Source organism: Cyprinodon variegatus, unplaced genomic scaffold (assembly GCF_000732505.1).
Source record: "Cyprinodon variegatus isolate N-32 unplaced genomic scaffold, C_variegatus-1.0 Scaffold434, whole genome shotgun sequence".
Lineage (NCBI taxonomy): Eukaryota > Metazoa > Chordata > Actinopteri > Cyprinodontiformes > Cyprinodontidae > Cyprinodon > Cyprinodon variegatus.
Genome location: NW_015150887.1, coordinates 390,636 through 414,814, shown reverse-complemented (window position 1 = coordinate 414,814; position 24,179 = coordinate 390,636). Strand labels below are relative to the sequence as shown.

Genomic DNA, 24,179 nt, shown 5'->3' with positions numbered 1-24,179 from the left:
TGTGGTAAATACCTTGGGCATAATTAGGAAACATTTAATTTATCAACCTTGTAAATATCCTTGTTATATTTTATGTAATTTAGGTTCTGTGGATGTTTAGATTTGGGTTTCAGAGGTTCAGAACAAATAATTGTAATTCTAGTTGCCTGTTGGAATGAAAAAATATGTATTCCGATTACATAAAACAGTAGAAATCACCTGAGGTAAGTTTACACATCTAGCAGAAGCACATCTATATAAATCTTTAGATATCAATAACAATCTATATATAAATAACAATAACACACAATAAATGTATTTCCTTGCACACATTAAAAGACCTCAGCTTACAGGGGAAGTAAGTTGTTTATGATTTGATTATTACTCCATAATACATTCATTAATCAAAGATTTAATAAAGCTGCACATAAATAATTGTCTGCAAGTCTTCTAGACAAATGTAAAAGAAGCAACAATTGTTATCTGTGGCAAACCTACAGCAAACACCTACCTTCAGAATTTCAGTGATTTCAGTCAGTTTGATGACTTTGTTCCTTTTTGTGGACCCAGACCTGGAGCTGGAGCTCTCAAAACAGAGGTAGCTATAAATCCAGAGGACACAATTTAAGCTCCTGTCTCAGAAACCTAATTATTCCTTTTAAGAGTCCAGATCAGATGGTCAGATCTTTATTTTTTTTGCATAGCTGTGAAAAACTATGAATTGAAGGGAAGGAACATACTTCTCTGTGACATAAAGGACCCCATTACGGATGTAATCTGTTGGTGTCTTCCTGTCTCTATTGATCAGGCAGCAGCGCCAGCCGTTCTCACACACTGTGAAACGAAGGAGCAAATACAAACTTTATTAAGGCATATTTATGATTACATGCTCCACTAATGTGCTTTGTGATGGTGAAGATTCTCAGTCATCCCAAAAAAGTTAAAAAACATTCCTCTGAAAGGGACTCTGAAGACCTTGCCTATTCAGCCAGGCCAACAATTACGTGTAATAACTTTAAGAGACATAGACAGGTATGGGGCATTGCAGGCTAACAAAGAAGCCAAACGACCCCCCCTTTCAGAGGCATAGACAGGTATGGGGCATTGCAGGCTAACAAAAGAAGCCAAACCACCCCCATTCCAAAGGGGTGGACCCTTTCAACTGTTTCAATTTGCATGTTTTCTAAACATAAAGAAGGCTTTGTTGGGCTACTGTATAAAGCCTCGACCTCAAGGCTATTTATGACTTTTAAATTAAAAAAAGCTTCCTTGATGAGAGGTGAAACCTCTTCAAACTTCGAATCAGTCCAGTGGATTGTTTTTTAACTGTTGTTTAATGTGCTTTGTGTTCAAAGAATGGTTGTTTAATATTGTATCTAATTCTTTCACTTCCTGTTGCAGTTCATAGTATTACCTGGAAGAGGGCGCTCACTCTCTGGAAGGCTGAAGACCTCATGAAAAGCTCCTCTTTTTGTGCTGTAGTATCGCCCCCCATCATCTTCTCGGCTGCTGCCTAGAGGAGCAGAAGTAGAGACGCTACTGCGACCCCCCGCTGAGGTAACCTGAACAGAAGAATAAAAGGTGTGCAGGGACTGAATTTGCAGGTATTTAATGTTTGGGATGTATATTCTGTAGTTTATTAGGATCACCTCCAGCAATATCTCTTCCATCTGTTAATCACACTAGATGAACTGCAATGTAGATCTCAGACCAATCATTAGTTGCCCACTCTAGTCCAGGAAGAAAAGCGAGGGAAAAGCTACTACTGTGTTTGAATTCCCAACAGAAGATGTTTGCAATTTTGGTTGCTGTGGAAACAGAGCTATTTCCCAAGCAATAATACCTCCATCTACTCTCTGGACCTGCGGGTTCATGTATCTTCTTCCTTGCTGCTCTACTCTTCTGGCCAACATTGCTAGCGGTGGTACTTTACTGCTGACAACAAACTTCCACCCACCCATACAGCCAAAGCAGGACACTGAAAGCAGCAGCAAACACATTGGAAACCATGTCCTGACTATATAGGTAATAGCTAAGAGTTTCCAGTTGAAGCATGTTGATTCAAGAAATTGCAATAAAGAAGATGTGGCAAACCTCCTTGTAACAGCACGCTAGGATAAAGGTGTAAGATAAAAACATGTTTAAAACCCCTAACTGGCCTTTTTTAGCCTTTGCTCATGATAAAAAAGAAAATTTCTTGGAGTCATTTTAAAGAGGCTGTGTTATGGCCTAGCTCAAATGGCCGCAACAAAAACAGGGAGGACATGGAAACCAGAGATGTTTTTAGCCCTTCAGAGGCATTTATTAAAATGACAGCCAAGGGGATAATGAGTGGCAGCCCCAGATGTGCTCCAAGCATTCGCTACCTCCGCCTGATCTGGGACCTCTGGACCCAACTGGACCTGGGACTCGGTTGGGTCCTAGCCTCGGTTGGTCCCCTTAATCAATTCTGTTCTTCTCTCGAGCTACGGCAACCTCTGGAGCCAGTGGTGCTCCGAGCCTAGAAAAAACCGGGCAAAACAAATGACACCTGGTACCACGGCGACACACCTCATGGGTAGAACTTTGTTCCTTAAATACCATCCAGGTGGCTACGTAATCAGAAGAACCTCCCCCAATCAAGGACCTGCATGGACAAACAATTACCGGCCAGTTGCCTCACAGCAGGGCCGTCAAAGACTGCTATTCATTTCATTCAAAGAGATCAGGATTGGTAGCGCCCATGTTTCCCTTCCGCTGGTACCCATCTTTTCAGGTCAAGTTAGTTAAACTCAACTGGGAACTGGGCTCACGCTAAAGGCTAAGTGGCTGCATTTCTGGTGCCACAAGAGATCCAAATCAATACAATCAATATGTGCATTCACATGAGCCATTGGTGGTGAGGGTCTGGTTACTAAGGTTGTGTGGATTAACGGGATAGTTCTGTAAGAAGACCGTTTTGCCGGATGCAGCAGCGGTTTCTACACGTTCATTCATTTCACAGACCAAAAGGAAAAGATGGATGCCAGACAGGATAGAGTTTCAGAATACAATCATCCCACCAACTAAAACTAGCTTGACTAATGGAAATAAAACAGCAAAACAGAGACATGATGAGACACACTGGGGGATAAAAAGGAAATATTTTGGAAAAGGATAACAAGTTTTCCCCCTAGAACTTCCAGAAAGAGAGTATTCTCGTGTGAATTTATTTTTTTTCCCACGAGCGCTGTATCCGCAGCCAACACCACAGCTGGCCGGGCTACCCACTACACCAGCATGAGTGGCACTTCTTAGCACAACAGCCATGGATCAGGACCACAACTTCTCCCTAGTCAGTGTGAGTGAGGCATCATCAATTTTCCATTACAACAGAACAGTATCAGTAACAGTAAGTGGGAGTTAGATTTTTTATTGCACTGTGGGCCCTGGACTGGAGTGATATGAGCAAGCATGCAGGTAATAAAAATAGTACCAGTTCAATGTAAACTTTACTAATGGAAAAAAAATGCAATTAAGATTGGATGGTCTTAATCTTCTTTGTTTCTTCTTCAACCAGTTTCATTGCAATGCCTGTAAAAATCCTATAAAATTCAGTTTTTATACCATCTTTAAACATCTTCCAGAGCTTTGATCAATCCATCCTCTGAACATGGTGAGAGGACAGACCACCTGCAGGCCTAATATGACATTATTGGGCCATATGCCATGATCATGGTTTTGGACATTGAGAACCAGTGTCCACGTTTCATGTTGACATAATGGCCAGAGAAAAAAAAAGTACAGTTTTGGTGATTAAACAGCTGTGATTATACACACAGACACACTTTTAAGCCAACTGCCTCCACAGGAATTCCCACAGAGGTGTCACTTGCCACCTCCCTCTGTGTTGAGGACAGTGAAAACCACAAAACTCACAGGTCTTCTTTCTCTTTCCCATGAAGCTGCCTGAGGGTCCACCATAATGGAGATACAGGCCCAAAAAGGCCCAGATGATGATCAAGTCGTGATGGTGACTTTTCAGAACCAAACTGCTGCAGAAAAGACTTTTTGCAACACATTTCTCTTGAGTTACGGAACTTATAGAGCCAGACTGGATGACAAAGCCTCCTAAGGATGTCTTGTTGTGAGCCACATGGACAAAAGAAAACCCCTGGTTGCTGTGAGCCTACCAGCTGGATGAAAACTCAAGCCTTTCAAATGGACATGGAAAAAGGTTTGCAGGTCTGGCACAATTAGGGACAGAACAAACAATATGTCTTTTGATGATTTGGATCATTTCATGTGTTTACTGATGAATAAAAACAAAGCTAACAGGATAGATTATACTATGCTATGCTACAGTAATGGCAACAGTAATATGTTTTGAGCTGTTGTTGGAGCTTGGACAAGCTTTATTTCACTAAGGGTTTAAACACTGATATAACTTTAGTGTTTATGTGTTTCTCATATGCTCATTACATTTCCATTACCAATTATGACCAAGAGTCATTTAATGGACTCCTCATGTCTATTTGATGCTAGCTATTTTAAAGAGCGCAAATAATCATTTAACTAAAGTATTACTCAGAGATGCAGGAACCAAGGGAAATACATTTTGGCCCTAAATTTTGATGAAGGATTTGCCTTAAAACATAGTTAAAAGCTCACAAATGCTACAGACAGGATTGACTCAGTGGGCGCTGGCTACAAATGTTCGAAACCACTTACATTTTATTTTGTAGAACATTACAGATCTCTCTTGCAAAGAGACACTTAGTGTCCATAGAGTTTCCTATCTAATAAAAGATTAAATGAAAAACATAACATTTTGAAAACACTGTATGAATTCTGTCTATGGTTGTAATGTGGTTTGGGGAGCTTAAACTACTTCTGCAAGTGATTCTAACGGTAAAATCAGTTTCTTTCCAGCAAAAAGGTGGTTGTGCATCTGCAATGTAGAAATGCACATGATAAAGACAATCACTGGGGGTTTTAGAGGAAGTACCTACTGCTGCTGAGTCTATGTGTCTATGCATCTACAACACACACTGACCTCTAAAACAAGACACAGCAGATCCTCCTACCTGTTCACATTCAGACAGCTGAGAGAGAAGGATAAAAACAAACTGAACTTAAAGCAGCTGTGCAGATTGTGCTGGCCTTTCATGCAACAGATATGACAGGAATATTACATTTCTTTCCTCCTGTGTTAAAAATGATTTTTACTTAAATCCCACAAGGCTGCTGCTCACAGCAGACCAAGTAGGAGGTGCATATCTGAATCTATTACTGACTTTGACTGTATTATCTTGTTGAATTGTCTCTGTAAAGTGCCTTTAGATTGCATATGATGTAAATTGGCACTATATCAATGAAATGAATGGAATCTATGACTGACCCGCCTGCTCATTGTGGTGTTGCTGCGCTCCTTCAGCTGCAGGTCGGTGGGAAGGTTGGTCCAGATGATGAAGGGTGTGTCAAAGCGCTGGCGCAGCTTGGGGCAACTTTTAAAAATGAAGTCAATGATGAAAAACTTGATTCCTGCATAAATTCCTGCAAATAATCCAAATAACACAAACTCAGCAGCTTAACCAATATCACAGGAAGTAAAATTTATTGATTTGGTCCATTTCATATGAAAATCATAGACCAAAGGGGCTGGGAAGAATTTGACTCAACTAAGAAGGTTTATCGAATGTTTAGAAATCTTTAGAAAAGGTGTATTATTTCTACATCTGATTCTGTGCAATCATGTTATTAACATGTAATTATTTTGTAGATTCCAATCTTTAATTATGAATATGTTGAAAACTGAGTTAAAGTTGCACAATCAGCTGTGTGAGTTTTCAAAAAATACTTTACTGATCCTAAAGGGGATTATTTTTATCTTGTGAGGAAAATGTCTAATTTGAAGAGATGGCATCCATCCTACTTTTAAAGGCACATCCCTTTCTAGGAATCTGGCCAAATTTTTATTGCCCGTAAACTGAGAGCCCAGGGTGCAGACTCAGAAGCAGAGTCATACACACGTCTTTGGAGCTTCTCTACTGTTACTCACCAATTACCGCATCCAGAATATGCCCTGTCCTTAGCCAAAACCAAATAGATTAGAAAACAATTCTACAGACATAAATCATGATAACTTAAGTAAAAATTACAAGACTCCACTTGAGAAACAAGTAAAAAACAATAAAATTTGTTTTATGAAACATAAGAGCTCTCACGAAGAGTTTGTTAATAATAAATTCTGGATACAGAATATAACAGATTGACAAATCAGTGGTTGAAATATACAAAACAATTGTTTAACGGACAAACCATTAAATCATTCCAACAGATAGCAAGAATGTAATTTACCTGCTCACAACTTTTACAACTATCTACAACTAAGACACTACCTAGAGACACATAACAAATGGGGAAATATTTATAGAATCTAAAGTATGGAGTTTTTTCATTTAAAATGAAATAAAGTAAACAAATACTTTAATAAACCAACAGGGACATCATCTCAAGATCAGAACTAGCAGTTTTTCAACAGTGTTAACAATGTGTTGTTTCTTTAGGGATTTTAGATATTGTGTAAATCTAAAATGTTTTAGCTCAAATTCGGAAACAAAATGTCTATCTACTTGTCCCAGGAAATGCAATCCAAATTGGACCCAACTTTGGACATCGGTACTAAGAGCGGCCTTTACTACTGCAAACACAGGTCCAACCGGTCACAACTGTCAGATAGCTCAGCATCTTTAGTGTGCGCTAGTGTTCAGAGTTTGAGTCTTGTCAGAGAGTCATAGCTGAGTGTGTCTGATAATGTACCTATGAGGAAACCCAGCAGCTGGTAAGGCAACAGGCATGAGGAGATGAAGGCCACCCACAATCCCACGTAGAGCTTCTGAGTCAACTCTGGCTGGACCCACATGAACAGACTATGGACACACACACACACATAAACAGTGTATCACACACCCCTGCTTGCAAACTATTACTTCAGGGAAATAACATTTGTACTGGAAAAATACTTACTTCTTTATCTTCTCAAGGATGTTGGCCATCTTTCCAAAAATATTCTGGATGGAGGTTAGGAAAACAACATTTAATCTATTGGACTGTGAGAAGACTGTGACCAAATAACTTGCAGTTTAATGAACAGTGACCAATGAATAAATCTTTTTGTAATCAGCTAAAAGTTTAAGAGGCTGGTTTAAATGTTATTTATCTGACAAATTGTCCTTTTTTCATGTTCAAGAAAAATCTTCTTCCTGCTCCAGGATTACCTGTGGAGTACCACAGGGATCAGTGCTAGGGCCAGTTCTCTTTATAGATTCTCCTAACTGGTAAAATTATTAGACAGTGTGGGATTCATGTCCACTGTTATGCTGATTATACTCAACTACAGCGTGTAAAATAAGTATTGAAGACGCCATCATTTTTCTCACTTATTACATTTCTAGAGGTGCTATTGAGATGACATTTTCATCAGATGTTGATAACAATCCATGCAATCCCACACATACAAAGAAATCAAACCATAGATGTCCAGGAATTTAGTTATGCCATCTGTGGAAAATGTGATGTTAATGGCACCTCTAGAAATATATTTACTGAGAAAAATGGTGGCATGTTCAATACTTATTTTACCTGTTGTATATATGACTTTAAATACTGATTAAACTAAACCATTACATAGACTACATGTACAAGCATGTATTGAACACTTAAAAACCTGGATGACTTAACTATCTGCTTCTGAATAAAGATGGAACAGAAGTTATTATCTTTGGACCAGAGGTTTTGGGAAAAAAAGCTGATTAGTCAGATAACAAATGACAAAATCTTGTTGTTATTTTCCATCAGGGCCTGTCAATTAAATCCCATATCAAATAAGTTGCTAGAATTTTCTTCTTTCATCACTGGAATATTGCAAAGAGAAATATCCTGTCCAGAGGTGATGCTGAGAAACTAGTCCATGCATTTATTACTTCAAGCCTGAACTTTTGCATTTTTTTACTATCAGGAAGTCCATAAACTGTAATTAAAAGCCTTTGGCTGATCCAAAAAAAGGAGTTCTGATGAAAATTATAAAGAGAGAACAGATTTATCTTATCATAGCTTCTCTTCATTGGCTTCCAATTTAAAATTCTTCTTCTGACATATAAAGCCTTAGACATCCAAGCTCCATTTTATATCAGAAATCTTATTGTACCTTATGTTCCTAACAGAGCACTTTGCTCTCAATCTGCAGGTTTAATTTCTAAAAGTAGAAAGAAAGGCAGATCTTTTAGTTATCAGGCTCCTCTCCTGTGGAACCAACAACCAGTTTCAGTCCATGAGGCAGACACCCTGTCTACCTTCAAGGGTAGGCTTAAAACTTTCCTTTTTGATAAAAATTATAGTAAGAGTGGCTCTGGTCATCTGGAGCTATCTCTTTTGTTATGCTGCTATAGGCTTTGGCTGCTGGAGGACATAGGGACCACTTTTGATGATTCTGCTTCATTCTATATATTTTGTACCATTCTGCAATAATTTTTAGGTCAACCTCTAACTTAATGCTCTCTCTGCTTTTTTGTATCATAGTAGCTGTAGTAGTCTGATCTGTAGTAGTCTGATCTGTTCCTTGGGTTTCACACAATCCCAGAATGAATTATCAGCTGTGCTGCTGCCATAAGCATCTTTGTTTATAGATGTTGGAGTTTGGGCTGTTTTCAGTGTGGTCCTGTGTCTCTTACTGTGACTAACTCTATGTGCTCTCTTTCATCCTTTGACATGGGAGCTGGTTAGGAGCTTGCCTGCCTGGCTGTGTGTATCTCTGCTTCTGTCTCCTTGAATCCCAATTGGTCTCGGTAGATGGCCGCTCACACTGAGCCTGGTTCTGCTGGAGGTTTCTTCCTTTTAAAAGTGAGTTTCCTCTCCACTGTTGCTATATAAATGCTCAGTGTGCGGGATCACTTTCGAATCAATGAGTTGATGCTATCAGCTAGTTTTCAACCAGAACAAATCTGGTTAATTTGTCTCTTTAAAGTGCCTTGAAATTACATGTGCTGTGAATTGGTGCCATATAAATAAACTAAATAGAAATGTAATTGAATTATACACCAACTTATTGACATTTAATAATGATGAAGACATCAAGGTTTTTAAACATCTGGTCCAAAACATTCAGCCACAAAGGCAAGCTCTTAATAAAACCTGGTAATTGAGCAAATTGTCTGTTTCAATCATTTAACTAACGATCATGACTTGGTTTTACCCATGATTTAAATGACATGTTAATCAACTATAACGTCCAGTTCTATTTAATATTATTTTAATAATCTTCTGGTCAAATTGCACGACAGTATTAACGATAACATCAATTTGTTGGAGCACCTCCCCTCACCTGAGCTTTTTGGGCAACATCCAGAACAAGCTGGAACTTTTCAGATACAGTCAAGTCTTCTTTTGAAGGTTCCTTGAAAATAAAATAGTTGTAAGCGATTTACCATCCTCAGCAACTAGCATCAACTGATCTCCTGACCCGTCGTTAATCACCCCATGCTTCATAGGGCAAAGAGAGATGCCTCACCAATGGCTCAAACACTTCAGGTACAATGCTCCACTGGATCCTCCAGCCTCTAAGAGAGAAATGTAATGAACAATTATACAGGAAACCCTTTCAAGATTGTTCTGATTAAACGATACTGATGAAATAACATTCTAAAGGATTCATGTAATAAATGTTTAAAAAGTCATTTATCAATTACAACAAATTGAAACAACAAACAAATGAAAACAAAAATGGCCAGAAATACACTCTTCAGATAATGCACCTAAGTGTAATATTAGACATAAGATAACTTGAATAAAAAAAAACACTTTTCAAGAGATGGTTTTATTTAATCAAGTAAAGGATCTCTCAAACCAGCCCCACGTTACATGATGGTCCTGCTTGTTAAATCAGGAAATAATTCCATTTCAATGCAATTTAGTTGATTTATTTAGCACCAATTCACACCACGTCATCTCACTTTACAGAGACAATGCCAGGAAATACAGATAGTGTAGAGTGGATGTAGCTTTGACCAATCAGATGCCTCCAGTCTGCGGCACTGTCTGCGGTCACCTACAAGCTGATGCACCAGAGTGTCTGCGGAAGGGTTAACTGCGAAACACATGCAGATAACCTGCTTTCTGAGTACAAATCAACCTTATAGCAACATAGCAATCCCCCAGCAGTCCCTGAGTAGTCAGTATGCAAGGACGGCTGGGTGACATTATGCAGATTTTTTTTCCCCTAAATCCTTGTCCAACCCGTCCATGTTTCTCAGCAATTTTCCCTGCCCAGTGATACACCAACTGAGAAGCCAACTCTGATGATTGGCAGCTCTATAGTCAGAAACGGGGCATTAGAGACACCAGGGACCATACCCTTATGTCTGATAGGGGCCAGAAAGGGCAACATAGATTTTTACATTGATAAGTAGTAAGATCATTATTTCCAATTGGTGTAATGACACCCATGCATGCCGATCGGAGGTCGCTTAAATTAGCGTTTGCTTTGGTGAGACAATTTGCAAATAACCGTCTCCTTGATCTGACCAATGACATGTTTAGCAGCATGTTGTCATTCAAACACTTGTTGTCTAGGTGGCGTCCTGAAAATGATTTGGGCTTGGGCATGCTTTGGTGGCGCAATGATTAGCAAACACGACCCATGTACGGAGGCCTTATGATGTGGGCTACAATGCACATCAGCTGATTTTTGGGGGGAAAACCTGGTGTGATTTTGAGACGGTGTCCATCTCACTTCCACTGCTGCAGCTTGTCTTTCCAGGATTCGGCAGATATGTTTTAGTGATGCAAACCTCTCTACACTTTCTTTACTCTTACCAACCCATTATCCCATTCAGACCATCTATATTGGCCAAAATCCAACAAATGACAGGAAAAAAAAAGGCTAACGGGGTCATTTATGATAATCTGATTAAAATTAACTGGACTCTAATTGAAAAATCGGTTAAAACAAATAAATGTGGTTTATTAAGATCTGAGAACGATGATCTCTCACTTTAAACTATTTGTTGGTTAATGGTTTGATTTGTACAAAAAATTATTTGTTGTTTTACAGAAACCTGGAAGCAACAAGAGGATCTTGTTAGTTGAAATGAGGCAACTCCATACAGCAATTTAAAATTTCACATCAACAGTGTTGAGATCAAATGTGGGTGAGGTAACAGGAGCGACTCCTCTCTGACATCACACCCCTGTGACTGAGTTTATTGAAGGAGCCGGCTCCTATTCAACATCCTGTTGCCCATGGCCAAAGGCTACAATAGGGCTAGACACACCTGTTCTATGTTGAAAGCTATATTTAGTAGCAACCAAATTCCTCTGATGAAGTCTGTGATTGCTGTGGCAGGGTGGGACCATGGAGATGTATAAAATGCTTTTTTAACAGTTATTCTGGGCAGACTTCCTGTCCAAGCAAGCCTGATGCCATTTTATCCGTGACCCCATCTGGTCTAAGTAAAATTCAAATTCTGTTAAATCTGCCGTTATATTTTATAGTCATTTAATACATATACATTGTAAAGTGTTACTTGAAGTGTTTGTTCCTAGTGATTTCTTCTCAGGAAAGAATTGGGAGAGAACGCTTAAAGGTTTTAACACCCAGCTTTCCTTTACAAATGCTTTTGTTTCTTTTGTATGCCTGCTTCCCTCTCCTTGAACCATCGACTCAGCCTCGACAGCAAGCCGCTCACACTGAGCTGGTTCTGCTGGAGATTTCTTCCTGTTAAGAGGGAGTTTTTCCCTCTCCACTGTCTTTGCATGCATGGTTGGTGGGAGGCATTGCTGTGGAGTTTACGGCAAAATGCAAGAAAATATCTAGTGTCTCTACATTCTCAACCAGGAGGAGCCTGACCTGCAAGTCAATGACTTGATGCATTCAGCTGTTTTTTCTTAGAGAACTTTTAACCAACCAGAAAGAACGATCTGATTGAATTCTCTCTGGATGGTGCCTTGAGATGACATGTGATGTGAACTGGTGCGACATAAATTAACTTGCAGCGAAATTGACTGGGAACGCCAGTCAGCAGTGGTTAAATTCTAAGGAGTGGGAAAAGAGGGATGCCGTAAAAAACTCAACCACGGGCAGGTAGAGCAACAAAAAATTTGGCAAAAACGTTCCAACACGACAATGAACTAAAACACAAGATCAGGTTATAGGATACAGCAGATGAAACTGAAGGTTCTAGAGAGACTACATTAGTCCTCAGTCTTGGGCGGTCTCAAACATGCAGACAATAAATTTACAGGTAGTACATGTGGAGTGACCACAAAGACTCCAGCCCTTTATTGATGTTTTTATGAGATATATATTTTTTAATCCATCCACCCATTTTCTGTCACGCTTAATCCCAGTTGGGGTCAGGAGGGGTACACCCTGAATATGTCGCCAGTCCATCGCAGGGCAACACAGAGATACACAGGACAAAAAAACCATTCACGCCACACTCACACCTACGGAGAATTTAGAGAAGACTGTTAACTCATTATCTTAATGAGTTAACAGTCATGTTTTTGGAAAGTTGAAGGAAGCCGGAGTACCTGGAGACAACCCACGCATGGTCAGGGAGAACATGCAAACTCCATGCAGAAAGACCCTGGGCCAGGAATTGAACACAGAACCTTCTTGCTGCAAGGCAGCAGTGCTACCCACTCTTGCACTAACCATTTTTTTATATTACCTAAAAAAGTAACCTTTCTATTTAAAGTTATGAGCACAACTATAATTGTATTGTGCTATGTTAAAGTTATACAATGACAAAGTTTTAATGCAATCTTTTAAACAACACGATGTTACTATTGGAGTTCATTTGATGTCTTTTGAAGAAAAGTTCTGCTCTAAATAAGAATTTGATATTACGTTTAACACCTAGTCGCTCCCCCACAGTCAGCCTTTAAACAGGAGATGTGTTGGAAAACTCACCTGGAAATCAGATAATTCAATGAAAGACGGACTATTGCGAGGAACAGAAACATGGGGATGGCCCAGCCATGCCATGCTGCATACATGTACACCTGTTAAAACAACAAGTGAGAAAAGAGCAACAAAATAAATTTTAAATTCAATGGTAAGTTTTGATATTTAGAATGGGCCTCAGGATGCCTGACATGGTCATTGGGGGCTTTGTGAGGCTTGCCATAATCTTTTGGATGAATAGCCACCTTAAATCTGGAGAGGAACTCATAACAAGAGCCAATTATTTTTCAGAAGTTGTTTAACCAATATAATAAAATCAACACAAATCAATAAAGGAATTTGAATAGCTATCCTTCTCTTTATCAAATTGCTAACCAGTTCACTATAAATATGTTATTGTATGTTTCAAAGGTATAGAGACGGATGTTATTCCAGTATTTGACTATAATCTCAACGGTGACCCCTGCTGTCACTGAGGGAGAACAACTGATCTCATTTGATACAACAGAAAATTTAACAAAAGGTTGCATAAGTTTATTTTGTTTGCAAGTAGAGAAGAATTTTTACTTGATGATGCAAAATATGTTTTATTTGTGTACAACTTGTTCTATTTGTTTTTAATATTTTAGCAGAAAATATTAAAAACAAATAGAATGGATGGAAATGAAGGTGTCTGGAGCACCTTTGCTAAATGTTTATCTTGCCTTCATGATAAGTGAAGAACTTCAAGTTAAACTGATTTTGCTTAACTTCTTGCCACTTGCCAAAAACGTCTGGAACAGTGGAGTTCACAAGTTAAGAAAATAAGACAAGATCAAAGCAATATACATTAATCAAGGAACATGCACATAAAGAAAGTAGACATTGTGGAATAGATAGGTTTTGGGTTTAGATTTGAACAACAACAGAAAGTGGCAGCATAGCGAATGTCTAGAGGAAGAGATTTCCAGAGTTTGGGAGCAGAGAAGGAAAAAGCTCAATTTTCCAAGGAGCTGAGTGAGAGAAAAGGAACAGTACAGAGGGTGAAAGAGAAAGATCTAAGGATATAGTAGAGATATGGAGGAGATCTTAATGGTAGGAGACATCAAGTCTGTCAATAAAATTCAATCTATGCTAGAGAATTGGGTTCTGAATTTAACAGGAAGTCAATGGAGCTGCTGTGAAACTGGAGTGATGTGATGAAAAGAGGGGGTTTTGGTGAAAATGTAAATGCTAAATTCTGGACTACTTGGAACTCATGGAGGGATTTTTGAAAAGAACAAATGTGTGAGCATAAGGCACAGGTGGGCCCTCAACTAAAGTGACCACCAAAACCAAACGTATGGATGCAAAGATGTGACAAAGATCCATAATCGGGAAAAAAACTACATATAAAGACAAGACAAAGAACAAAAGAAAAAGAAAGGCAGTACAGTAGCCATAGTTGAGGATAAGCAGACAAGTATTGCTTAATTTACAAAACAGGCAGTTTTGCCTTTTAATAATAAAGCGTTAATGAAAAATTAGACACTTCTGTACATGCTTAAATTATTTAATCTGATCGAACCCTTGGTACATGTATACATTCGCCATAATGGGATTGTTTCTTTTAGTGTCCATGTAATGTTGTATGCATGTAAACGTAGCTAATGATACTGTATGTTAAACAGTATTAATGTGGGATTATTGGCATCTTTTCATCAATTCACACCTGCTCATATATTTTTATGTAATGTAGTATGAGTGTATAATTTTGCAAACAATATTTACTGAAAACTGTTTCATAGCCAAAGGAAACGCCCCCAAATTCATAGATGAACTGTCTGGTCACTGCTGTTATTATTCACTGTAGCAGGTTTGAGGGGTGGAGAAAAATGATTCTTGCCTGTGTGTGAACTTACAATGAAGGCAATGGCAGAGGTATACACAGAATACCAGCTGGATAAAGCAGACAGATTCCTCATGAAGTTAGTCACAGGTCTGAAACCTCGTTCTAAGAACACATAGTAAGAGGAAACAGTATATTAGACTCATTTGTAATGTTGTTGCTTTTAATAACGACATAATGTTTACCATAGAATCCAGTAAATAAAGTTATCAAAAATATGCCAAATCTATTATGTCTAAAGTCCCACAGGGATCCATTATTGGAACTCTTAACCATCTAGTATGGGACTCCAGACAGAAAAGCGAGAGAAATACTTACTAAGACGTCTCATGTTTTCAGTCAGCCTGGGGATCAAATACAATGGATGTTGGTTTGGATTTTAAATAAATGAAACATCTATTAGAATCAAACGGCACTAAATTGTCCTGCGACAGTCTAGTATTTTTTTTTTTTTTACCTCCTGCCACTAAGTGGCTCATCTGGCTCAACAGTTATCTCTTCTGGTTGGAAGCGGAAGTCTTCGATATAACATCCAAATCGATCGTAAAACCATCTCAGGAAAGTGTTGGATAGGGTTTCTTTCTGTTTGTCTTAGAAAAGGAGAGGCTTCATTAAATCAAAGAAAATGGATAGTGACCTCTACGTTTTCCAAACCTGAACAACGTGAAAAAGAAAAAATAAATAAAATGAGTTGGCTCTCTAACCTGTGCTGCTGCTTACAGAAGGTTGAGGAGATGGAGGTTTGGAGGTTTGAGAAGGTGAATCCTCAAGTCTGTGAGAACACATATATATAATGTCAGTCAAGAAAAGTAAAAATTTATCTGTTTAGAAAATGATCTTAAACACCTACCCTGATTTTATGGCATCATTGACCTTCTGTTCCAACTCAATTCGCCTGCATCGCTCCTTCTCCAGTTCCTGTTTAAGTGAATCTATGTGGGACTCATCCCTCAGCTTCCGCAACTCTTCCTCTGAAAGAGTAAAGATCGTGACAATAAAGAACTACTCCTGGACAACTTGTTTCTTTCCAAAATGTCTTATGGATGATAAGCATTATCAAGTGTAATTGATACACCAATCGAAAGTGAAAAAGCGTGCCATGAGGTGGATGAATTTGAACAGGGATGAACTGAGAAGTAATCAGATTACAAGAACAAGTAAACTTAAGTTTAAAAAGTTGAAAAAAATGAGTCAGAACATAATCCAGCACCTTGTAGAGGCACCTTTATCAGATATAACTCCTAGAAGGTTATAACTATACAGTATTATGGGTGTCCCAATTGAGGGGCTACATCCTTAAAAAGACTAAATCAATCTGGAAAACAAATACAACAGCTTTGGATGAATCCTTACTATTTGCTCAATTTTTGTTGTTGTTTGTTTTTGTTCATTTACTGCAGCAGTTGCCACAATACTACTGCAGCAGTTCCCCAACATTTGGGGGGAAACGACCCTCTGGGAACTTCCAGATTTTGCAGCCGCTCAGCTCCATGCCATATCTGGAAGTCCAACTCACTGAGCTTTTTAAGTCATCTGCTTTGATGCTGCTATCAGTGCACATGATGGCAGAAGAGATCTCACTCTGACAACAGACTGGTAGAATATATGTAGCATTTAAATATGCAAACATGAGCATTTTGATATTATCTTAATGAGTTATGTGTTTAACTTCCACCCAGCGGTTTAACCCAGAAGTAGGTTCAATACTCTCAGCCACAATTGCCAGTGCCTTCCATTAGTGCTGCCCAAGCTTGACCGAACCAATGTGACCTGCACTGACTAGTGGGACATGATAGGGCATATAGGATACTCTGGATTGATCCCTCAGATTGGCCCAATGTTGAATTATTTGTTGGCAACATTTGAAGCATCCTTATGAGGATTTAGTGGTTTAAGACAGTCTTCGCTGTAGCACTTTGACATAATCAGTCTAACATTAAAGCCTTCAGAGGACACAGACCCCAAAGTTAGATGCAGCCATTATTGCTCTCCTGTATTCAAGTTATATGGAAGATTTTTTTTATTTAAAGCTGTCAGTTCTTTATTGTTTGGCATAAATTGATTTCTTAAATTCCATCCTAAGTAGCAATAAATGTGTTCTAAGTTTGTCAACCTACAGATATATCTGTTATCAATCATCCAGCCAAAATCGAATGATTAAAAACACTGCAAAGTATCTAAAATTAAAATATCAAAAGTCATGAAAAAAAAAAACGGATCTCTCTGCTCTGAAATACTGGGGGTGTGTCCACAGGAATCACTGTAACCACACCCATACAAGAAAACTTTCACATATACTGTGGCAATGGGCTTGCCATAACATGTAGTAAAGTGTGAGAAAACATTCTATGAATTCCATAAATAGAATGCAGCTTAGTGACGTTATGTGCTGCACTTTTAACCCATAAAAAAGAATCAAGAAACACAGACCACTACAAACCCAAATTAAATTATAACTTACAGCCTCCCCTTTCAGAACAGTACATCTAAAATTTTTATGATTCGTTTAAAAGAAAATTGAAAAATACCCTTTAGACCTAACCTTTAACCTGTTCAAGATTTTAACAGTATATTTTTTTTTGTCTGTTTTAAAAAACAAATAACCTGGGACTTTTCTATTGATAATATAAAAACCCATTTATGGATCATGTTTCAACTTAATTTATTGCATTCTGCATTTTATTCTGACAGAATTCTAGGTAATAGCCTCAAACCCACAAGGCTCCATCATCTGCATATAAGGATTTTCCAATTCCTGATCTACTTGATCAAATATGTTATTAATTCTCTCATCTTTTATCCTCTGCTTTATCCGGGACCGGGTCGCGGGTTAGCAGTCTCACTAGAGACTCCCAGACTTCCCTCTTTCGTCAATTGATCAAGACCTTAAAGGTATAGAGGATGGTGTTTTATTTCCAGGTGGATCATCATTCTGGTGATATGTTTACGTGAGGCCGTCCTATGTGCTCGTCTGGTTAGCTATATTTTTCTGTGCATCACCTTTCTCACCGCGGTTCTTTGAAAATGCCTAAGAAGTGCATAAGAAGAAAAGACAGGCCTCAGAAGAGGCAGATATATCCTGAAATGATTTGCGCAGAGTGCTCTCTTCCCAAAGCATTATGGGATTTGCCATCAGAGCGGCCCGCTATCACCATAGGCTGTCGCTACCCAGAGTGGCGACTAATGACAAAGATGGCGCAGGCACTGCACGGTGGAGGAGGAGTTACGTGACCAATGGGGATTAGAAAAAGCAGTGATCATCTGTCCGAACAGTAAGTTAACTGAGTTTTCTATTCATTCCACTATATAGTTCTTGCTCTATATAGTGATTGAGAGATTTAGGGGTTAGGGTGGATGTTCGGACACATCAGCTATGAGAACAACAACTTTTAAACAGAGCGTGCTCAAGGAGAAATGGGCTCATGCATGCTCTTGTACGTGTTTAATAGGCGTTCCCTTTGGGAGCGTGTACAGGGTGCATTTTTTTAAAAGAGGAGAGGAACATCTTTTCAAAAATTCGCATAAATTCTCCACTATACCTTTAACATAGAAATTGATGCATGTAAGTGTACAGAACTTGACCAGACCCATAACAGAAACAATGGTCAAAAAATATAGTCAAAATAATGCTTCATACTTCAAGCAGCATATTACTACATTCTCTATAGCCTCCAGGGTGGTGAAGTGAAGTATAATATAATTGAACTTTATTAATTTCACATTGGAGAAATTCACCTCTGCATTTAACCCATCCCCTTGTGGAGCAGTGGGCTGCCATTTTGCTGCACCTGGGGAGCAGTGTGGGATTGAGGGTCTTGCTCAGGGAGCAAGAGTGGCAGTCTGTGGGAGTGGGGCTTGAATTTAGACCCTCTGGATTTCAAGTGAGATGCCCTAACTACTAGTCCGCCCCTGCCCTCCAGTGTTTGCGATGTTTGCCAAGTAGACAAACATCGCAAAGACTGGCAGCATCACAGCAAATTCAGAATCAGTTTTTCAATCTGAAATAAATAAATTTTGTACTGCTAAAAAGATTTTAACAGTACGATCTGGGCGAGCTGTTAATATTTTTCCATCATTTGTCTTTCATGACCTTGCCATAGTAGTTTTCCACTTATGTCAAGGACTGTAAGCTGTAGTAGCAAAATGAAAAATGTTAATTTGTTCCCGCAAACATCTAGACTTATTTAGTTGGTTTGTCTTAAAAGTCAAGTAAACATATTTAATATAAAACGTTGGTCTGAAATTCTTTAAAAAGAAGCAAATTTATATTCTCTGGGGACAAGAAAGCACTTACTTGTAACTACAAAAATTTATGCCACACCCAGCTTGGTAGTGTAAATTACAAAACTAAGACTAACACAATTAATTAATCAATTATTGAAATAACCATCAACTAATTTGGTAAATTGCATGCACTTATGTGCTTAATGAAGTCCTGAGGAGCCCGAAGAGCCTCACACTAGTACATCACCATGTCCTGTATGTTAATAGCGCAACAAAGAGGAATAAGAGAACAGAGAAAAGTAAGAGGCTGGTTTAAAAAGTGTCCAAAGTCCAACACCTGTCAAACAGAAACCCTCATGCTTTATTTGAATCAGAGAGAAGAACATTTTTCTGATTTCACCTTAAAAAGTGAAGATTGTATGTACTATTTTTGCTGAACCTAGCAACCTTTTTCGGTGGTTAGGGTTAGGACTAAGATGTGTGAGTTCAGGTTAGTGTTAGTTATGCACTGATAATGTTAGCATGAGGAGAATGTACAAAAGTGTGTGTCTGACATGCCAATGAGGACTGCACTGTTATAAATAGCTGTTGGTGAATTATGTAAAGGCAGATATTGACAGATTACCCAACATGCAGTTGTGCTGTGGATTTTCTGTGCTTTGATCTGGTCATTGAGGTGACAGAATTTGTACTAAACCATATCTACACAGCTTGAAAAGCTACCCGACTAAAGTCTCCTTTTTTTGCCAGAAAAATACAGCAGTTGAGGATTACCTGCTAATTATGTGTTTGACGAGGGGTTAAAATGAGACCTTGCAGCCTGATCAGAAATGTAAAATCAGGATCTTGCAATGATTCTCACAGACTTTGGACAGCAGTTCCATTCCAACTTTTGGGGGTGTCTTATAAATACAATGTTGATGCAGAATTTTTATGTGAATGTTTAATTAGTTTTTTATATATTTTTACTTACAAAATTTAAAAGGTGAGGCATGCATATGTTTCTAAGTTAGCAGAAATTAAAACAACCCCAGCCCATGTTTCTGCTCGGGGATTGGCTGTTCAGGGTGGTTCTCCTGCTGGGAGATGAACCTCGACCCGGGCATCTACAGGTTTTGGGCCAGGATGGCCTTCCATCTTCATATAAACCATAGGCAGCTTCCTGTACTACACCATGATACTGCCACTAATTTTATCACTGAAACATCTGGAACTTCTGCTGGTCTATTAACTAATAGTGCTACAAGGGAAATGATAGAAGCAAGTTGAGATCAATATTCTTATGTGTATGACTTCTAATGTCAAATGGTTCTACTGAAATTCTTTAGAGGTGTCAGAGGAATATAAATGCCATATACATTTCCCCAAAGCATCATATGATTTTATTTCAAAAGGCTGAAATGTGCTGGTTTGTCAAAAAACCCAATGAAATATTTTTTTTTATTAAACAGGTATGAATACTTCTGCATGGCTCATTAAAGTGCAAGGCATACTCACGTAAGAAGTGTTTTTCTAACAAGGCGATTTCTAGGAGACCTTTGACCTCATTTAAATCAGTCTTTGGTTCATCTTGGAGACCAGCAGGAAACGAACCAGAACCAGCCTTGGACACACAGTTAAGAAAGAAGCAATATTAGAGACTGTCTCTAAACGAAAGGCATAGGGATATTCAGTTTTTACTCCACCTGGATGTCTATCTGTTGCTCTCCCTCAGGTTCCCGTAGTTCTTCAGCTTCTCGCAGAGAGATGCGGGGTTTTATTAGGTCGTCATTGCACTCTGTATCAGATGTGTTAGGCGACTCGGTAGTGTCAAGGAACTCGTCCCGTCTCTGGCCCCGGAACCGGATTCTGTCAAGACGCTTCCGCATGATGGGAGACCCCAGATTCAAGTGTCTACAGGAACATGATGAATACCTGAGCAGCCAAAGTAGAAGAGGAGCAGTAGTCAACAAGAGGGCTTCAGTAGGAAGAACATGTTTAAAAGGACTGAAATGCGGTGCATTGATTAAGTGTTTCCCTCTTAAGATTTTCTTCCAGAGTTTTTGTTGTTTTTTTTACAACCAAATGTTAAAAAGCACCAAATATTATGTTTTTCATTAGGGGTAAAGCTGTTCAAAAAACAACAACTGTGTAAACTCTTCAACCTTATAACAGTCTGGACTGTCTATCTCTTATAACAATACCATCTTCCTCTCATATACGGCATTAGCTTTTATTTTTCTTCTATTTTATTATCCAGTGTAAAGCACTGAATTTCCCATGTACTGAAGTGTGCAATACAAATAATCTTGCCTTGCTTAGTTTCACTCCAGGTGAAATAGTGCACCTTTGAAAAGTCCTTTACGGTAAAGTACTTTTCTGTTTAAATAATTCTTGAAAACATAGCAGTAGAGAGCTATATCTATTTTTTTTTTCACCTTCTTAATATGCCTTCTCCTGGTCTACAAAACACATGTACACTGGTTGGGCAATTCCCAGGCACCCTCAAGAACCCTGCAAAGAGTGTAGAGCTGGACCACTGTTCCACAGCAGGTCGAAAATCACACTACTTCACCAGAGTCCATCACTGGGTTTGGGGACTGTCGCCACAATAGGCACCGCAAACGTCATGGGTACAGAAAATGGCCTACTCAGACTCCCGTCTCCCCCAGAATCTAGGAGATGCTCACCCAGAGGTTGGAGTTGAACAAATCTCCTGGGTTCTGCTTCCTCCACATCGATAGGAGTCAGCTGAGGTTGCTCGGACATCTCATCCTCTCTCTTTAGGCACAGAACATGGGGAGGGGCCCAGAGGCAACCCAGGACAAGCTGGAAGGAATATGTCTCTTGATTGGCCTGGGAGAGCCTCAAGCTTCCCCCCCGCAGAGATGGAGAAGTTGTCTGGGAAGAGGGAAATCTGGGTGCTGCCCCCGCCACCCAGTCCCGGATAAAGCAGAAGACGACAAGACTTTCTTTATTGCATGACTTATAGGTTTTATTGTATATGGGTTTTGATGCTTGTAGATCACTGGTTTTCAACCTGTTGATCGCAATTAATTGGTAGATCTTCAAAACATTCCACCCAGTAGATCCCGAAAATGATAGAATGTTGGTACTTAAACTGTCACAGAATGACAGTAAACCTCACTATGGCACTACTAGTTAAGCTGACAGTTGATGGCAGAGACGGTAATGTTGTCAGCTGGCATGGCAGAAGCTGGTTGATTTACTAAATGACATTAAGTTGGAAGTAAGACTACAGGACAGGAGCTTTTGCAGAATTGTATAGGAGGGAGAAGTGTCACTTCATCTGCATTAAAGTGACGGTATACTTTGGATCCACTTGTCGCTGTGAAATGGCGTTTTCACAGATGGAAATACTTAAATCAGAGTAAAGGAGCCGCCTAACTGACAAACAGCTCCCAGACTGTCTCAGACAAGCTGTCAGTAGATGTAAGCCAATCACAAGGTACTCACTGCATTCAGTCAGTTCCTTCCACTGGCGGGAGTGTCAGCCTATTGGTTAGGGCATAGAACTTGGAATCCTGAGGTTCTGAGTTCGACCCCCACTGCCACTCTGGGTCTCTGAGCAAGACCCTTATCCCCCACACTGCTCCCAGGGTGCCCCACGGAGGCAGCCCACTGCTCCCCAAGGGGATGGGTTAAATGCAGAGGTAAATTTTTCCAATGTGAGGTCAATTAAGTACAATTATTATTATTAACTTGAGTAAGTAACATTTTGTAACATATTTACATGTAATGGTAATGAGAAAAGTAATGATACATAAATTGGTATATAACTACACTGAGCTCATTTATATCGGGAACTTTGTTAAACACAATTACAGTTCTATTTTGACAAAGCATTTTATTTCTAAAATATAGGTGTTATGTAACTTGCATGAAGCTTGAGTGGATAAACAGCTCAACCTGCAATCAGTTCCTTTCTATTTATTATTTGCAAGTGTGTATGTGAGCATTCTATTAACAAAATAATGACGTTTTACGAAAGGATGAAGTGTTGGACATCAAGCTGTACCTTGTATTAAGAATTTTGTTAGTACAGCTCTATTTTGTAACACATTGATATCAATGAGACTTAGTTGCTGTTAAATTGAGATTTGAAGTTGATGTGAAGCTATCTCGTTTGATGTGCTTATTACAATGTTTTCTTTGTTTAACCAGTTTGAACATTAGACTAAAAAAATGACACGTAATTCAAAAACAACTTATTATTCATGCATTAATACATGAATAAAAGACATCAAGTTGGAACTACAATCTAGAAAGTCTTTCTCCATCAACACTTTAATAGGGAGATATTGTCTCTCATACAGGTGGAGGTAAGGAATCCAGCACTTAAAAAGGTTGGAGACCACTATAGTAGACATAAATAATGCTGGTGTTGCCAAGACATATTCTTTAATACATAAGGTGAATTAATAAAAGCACGCACATTGAATAGCATTACAGACAACAAGATTAACATTTTATAAAATCCAGTCCAAACATCCAATAAATTGAATGTTGTGACTTTGCCATTTATAAAAGATCTGAAATCCCTCAGAGATAAAGGAGTTCTCAATTTCAATTGCTTTTATGGATTACTCCAGATTGATGGAACAAAAAGAATTAATTTTTTTTTGTTGGCCCAGTTCGGCTCTGACTCTCGGAACCTGCATGATGATCTTGAAAATGCAGGTTATACCACTTAAAGGCTTGGAAAGACCTTAAGCCAGAGGTTCGTGTTCAAGTAGACATTGAATTTGGAGGAGAAACTTTGTTCCTTTGATCGATCAGGAAGGAGTAAGTGTCTTATCATTTGCTTCCTGGGGTCAACCTGTGCTGAGTTGACTGGGAGGCAAACTGAACAAGCTTCATTCCATTCCAAAATTATGGAACACCTATCAATGGCATAAGGCATGAGGGTGTGGTGAGCCTAAATCACTCTGAGCAGTCCGACAGGTTTAGCTGACTTCATTATTGTTGCCTGGACAAGACCAAGCAAAAAACAAGCATGCAACTCTCTGATGGTATAGCCTCAGATTCTGTGTTATTCATTGGTTCCTTGTCTCTGGGTTTTTGTGCGTGTTTGTGCCTGCCCCTATAATTTATTTATCTTCAGTTTTCCAGGAATGTTTTTTGATGTATTTGTTTTTTAATTATGGACCTTCACTGTATCTCTGTTTCCATTGTTATTTTTAT

The 24,179-nt window shown here is 38.9% G+C and overlaps 1 protein-coding gene across 2 annotated transcripts in view; it reads right to left on the bottom strand.

The window, feature by feature from the left end:
* Positions 1-24,179, bottom strand: part of LOC107093608 (GRAM domain-containing protein 4-like) — a 33,652-nt gene that overhangs the window by 5,948 nt on the left and 3,525 nt on the right. The window contains exons 2-18 of one of the 2 annotated variants that reach the window (XM_015388784.1): positions 20,681-20,909; positions 20,493-20,598; positions 15,622-15,742; positions 15,476-15,543; positions 15,229-15,361; positions 15,090-15,115; positions 14,785-14,876; positions 12,911-13,002; positions 9,506-9,554; positions 9,320-9,391; positions 6,967-7,010; positions 6,760-6,869; positions 5,339-5,493; positions 5,025-5,042; positions 1,394-1,541; positions 720-813; positions 491-581 (exon numbers count right to left, since the gene is read on the bottom strand). In XM_015388784.1, the coding sequence (XP_015244270.1) occupies positions 491-581; positions 720-813; positions 1,394-1,541; positions 5,025-5,042; positions 5,339-5,493; positions 6,760-6,869; positions 6,967-7,010; positions 9,320-9,391; positions 9,506-9,554; positions 12,911-13,002; positions 14,785-14,876; positions 15,090-15,115; positions 15,229-15,361; positions 15,476-15,543; positions 15,622-15,742; positions 20,493-20,598; positions 20,681-20,863 (1,602 nt within the window). In that variant the 5' untranslated portion in view covers positions 20,864-20,909. The remainder of the gene's footprint in view (positions 1-490; positions 582-719; positions 814-1,393; positions 1,542-5,024; positions 5,043-5,338; positions 5,494-6,759; positions 6,870-6,966; positions 7,011-9,319; positions 9,392-9,505; positions 9,555-12,910; positions 13,003-14,784; positions 14,877-15,089; positions 15,116-15,228; positions 15,362-15,475; positions 15,544-15,621; positions 15,743-20,492; positions 20,599-20,680; positions 20,910-24,179) is intronic. The other variant, XM_015388785.1, reaches the window with a different exon arrangement.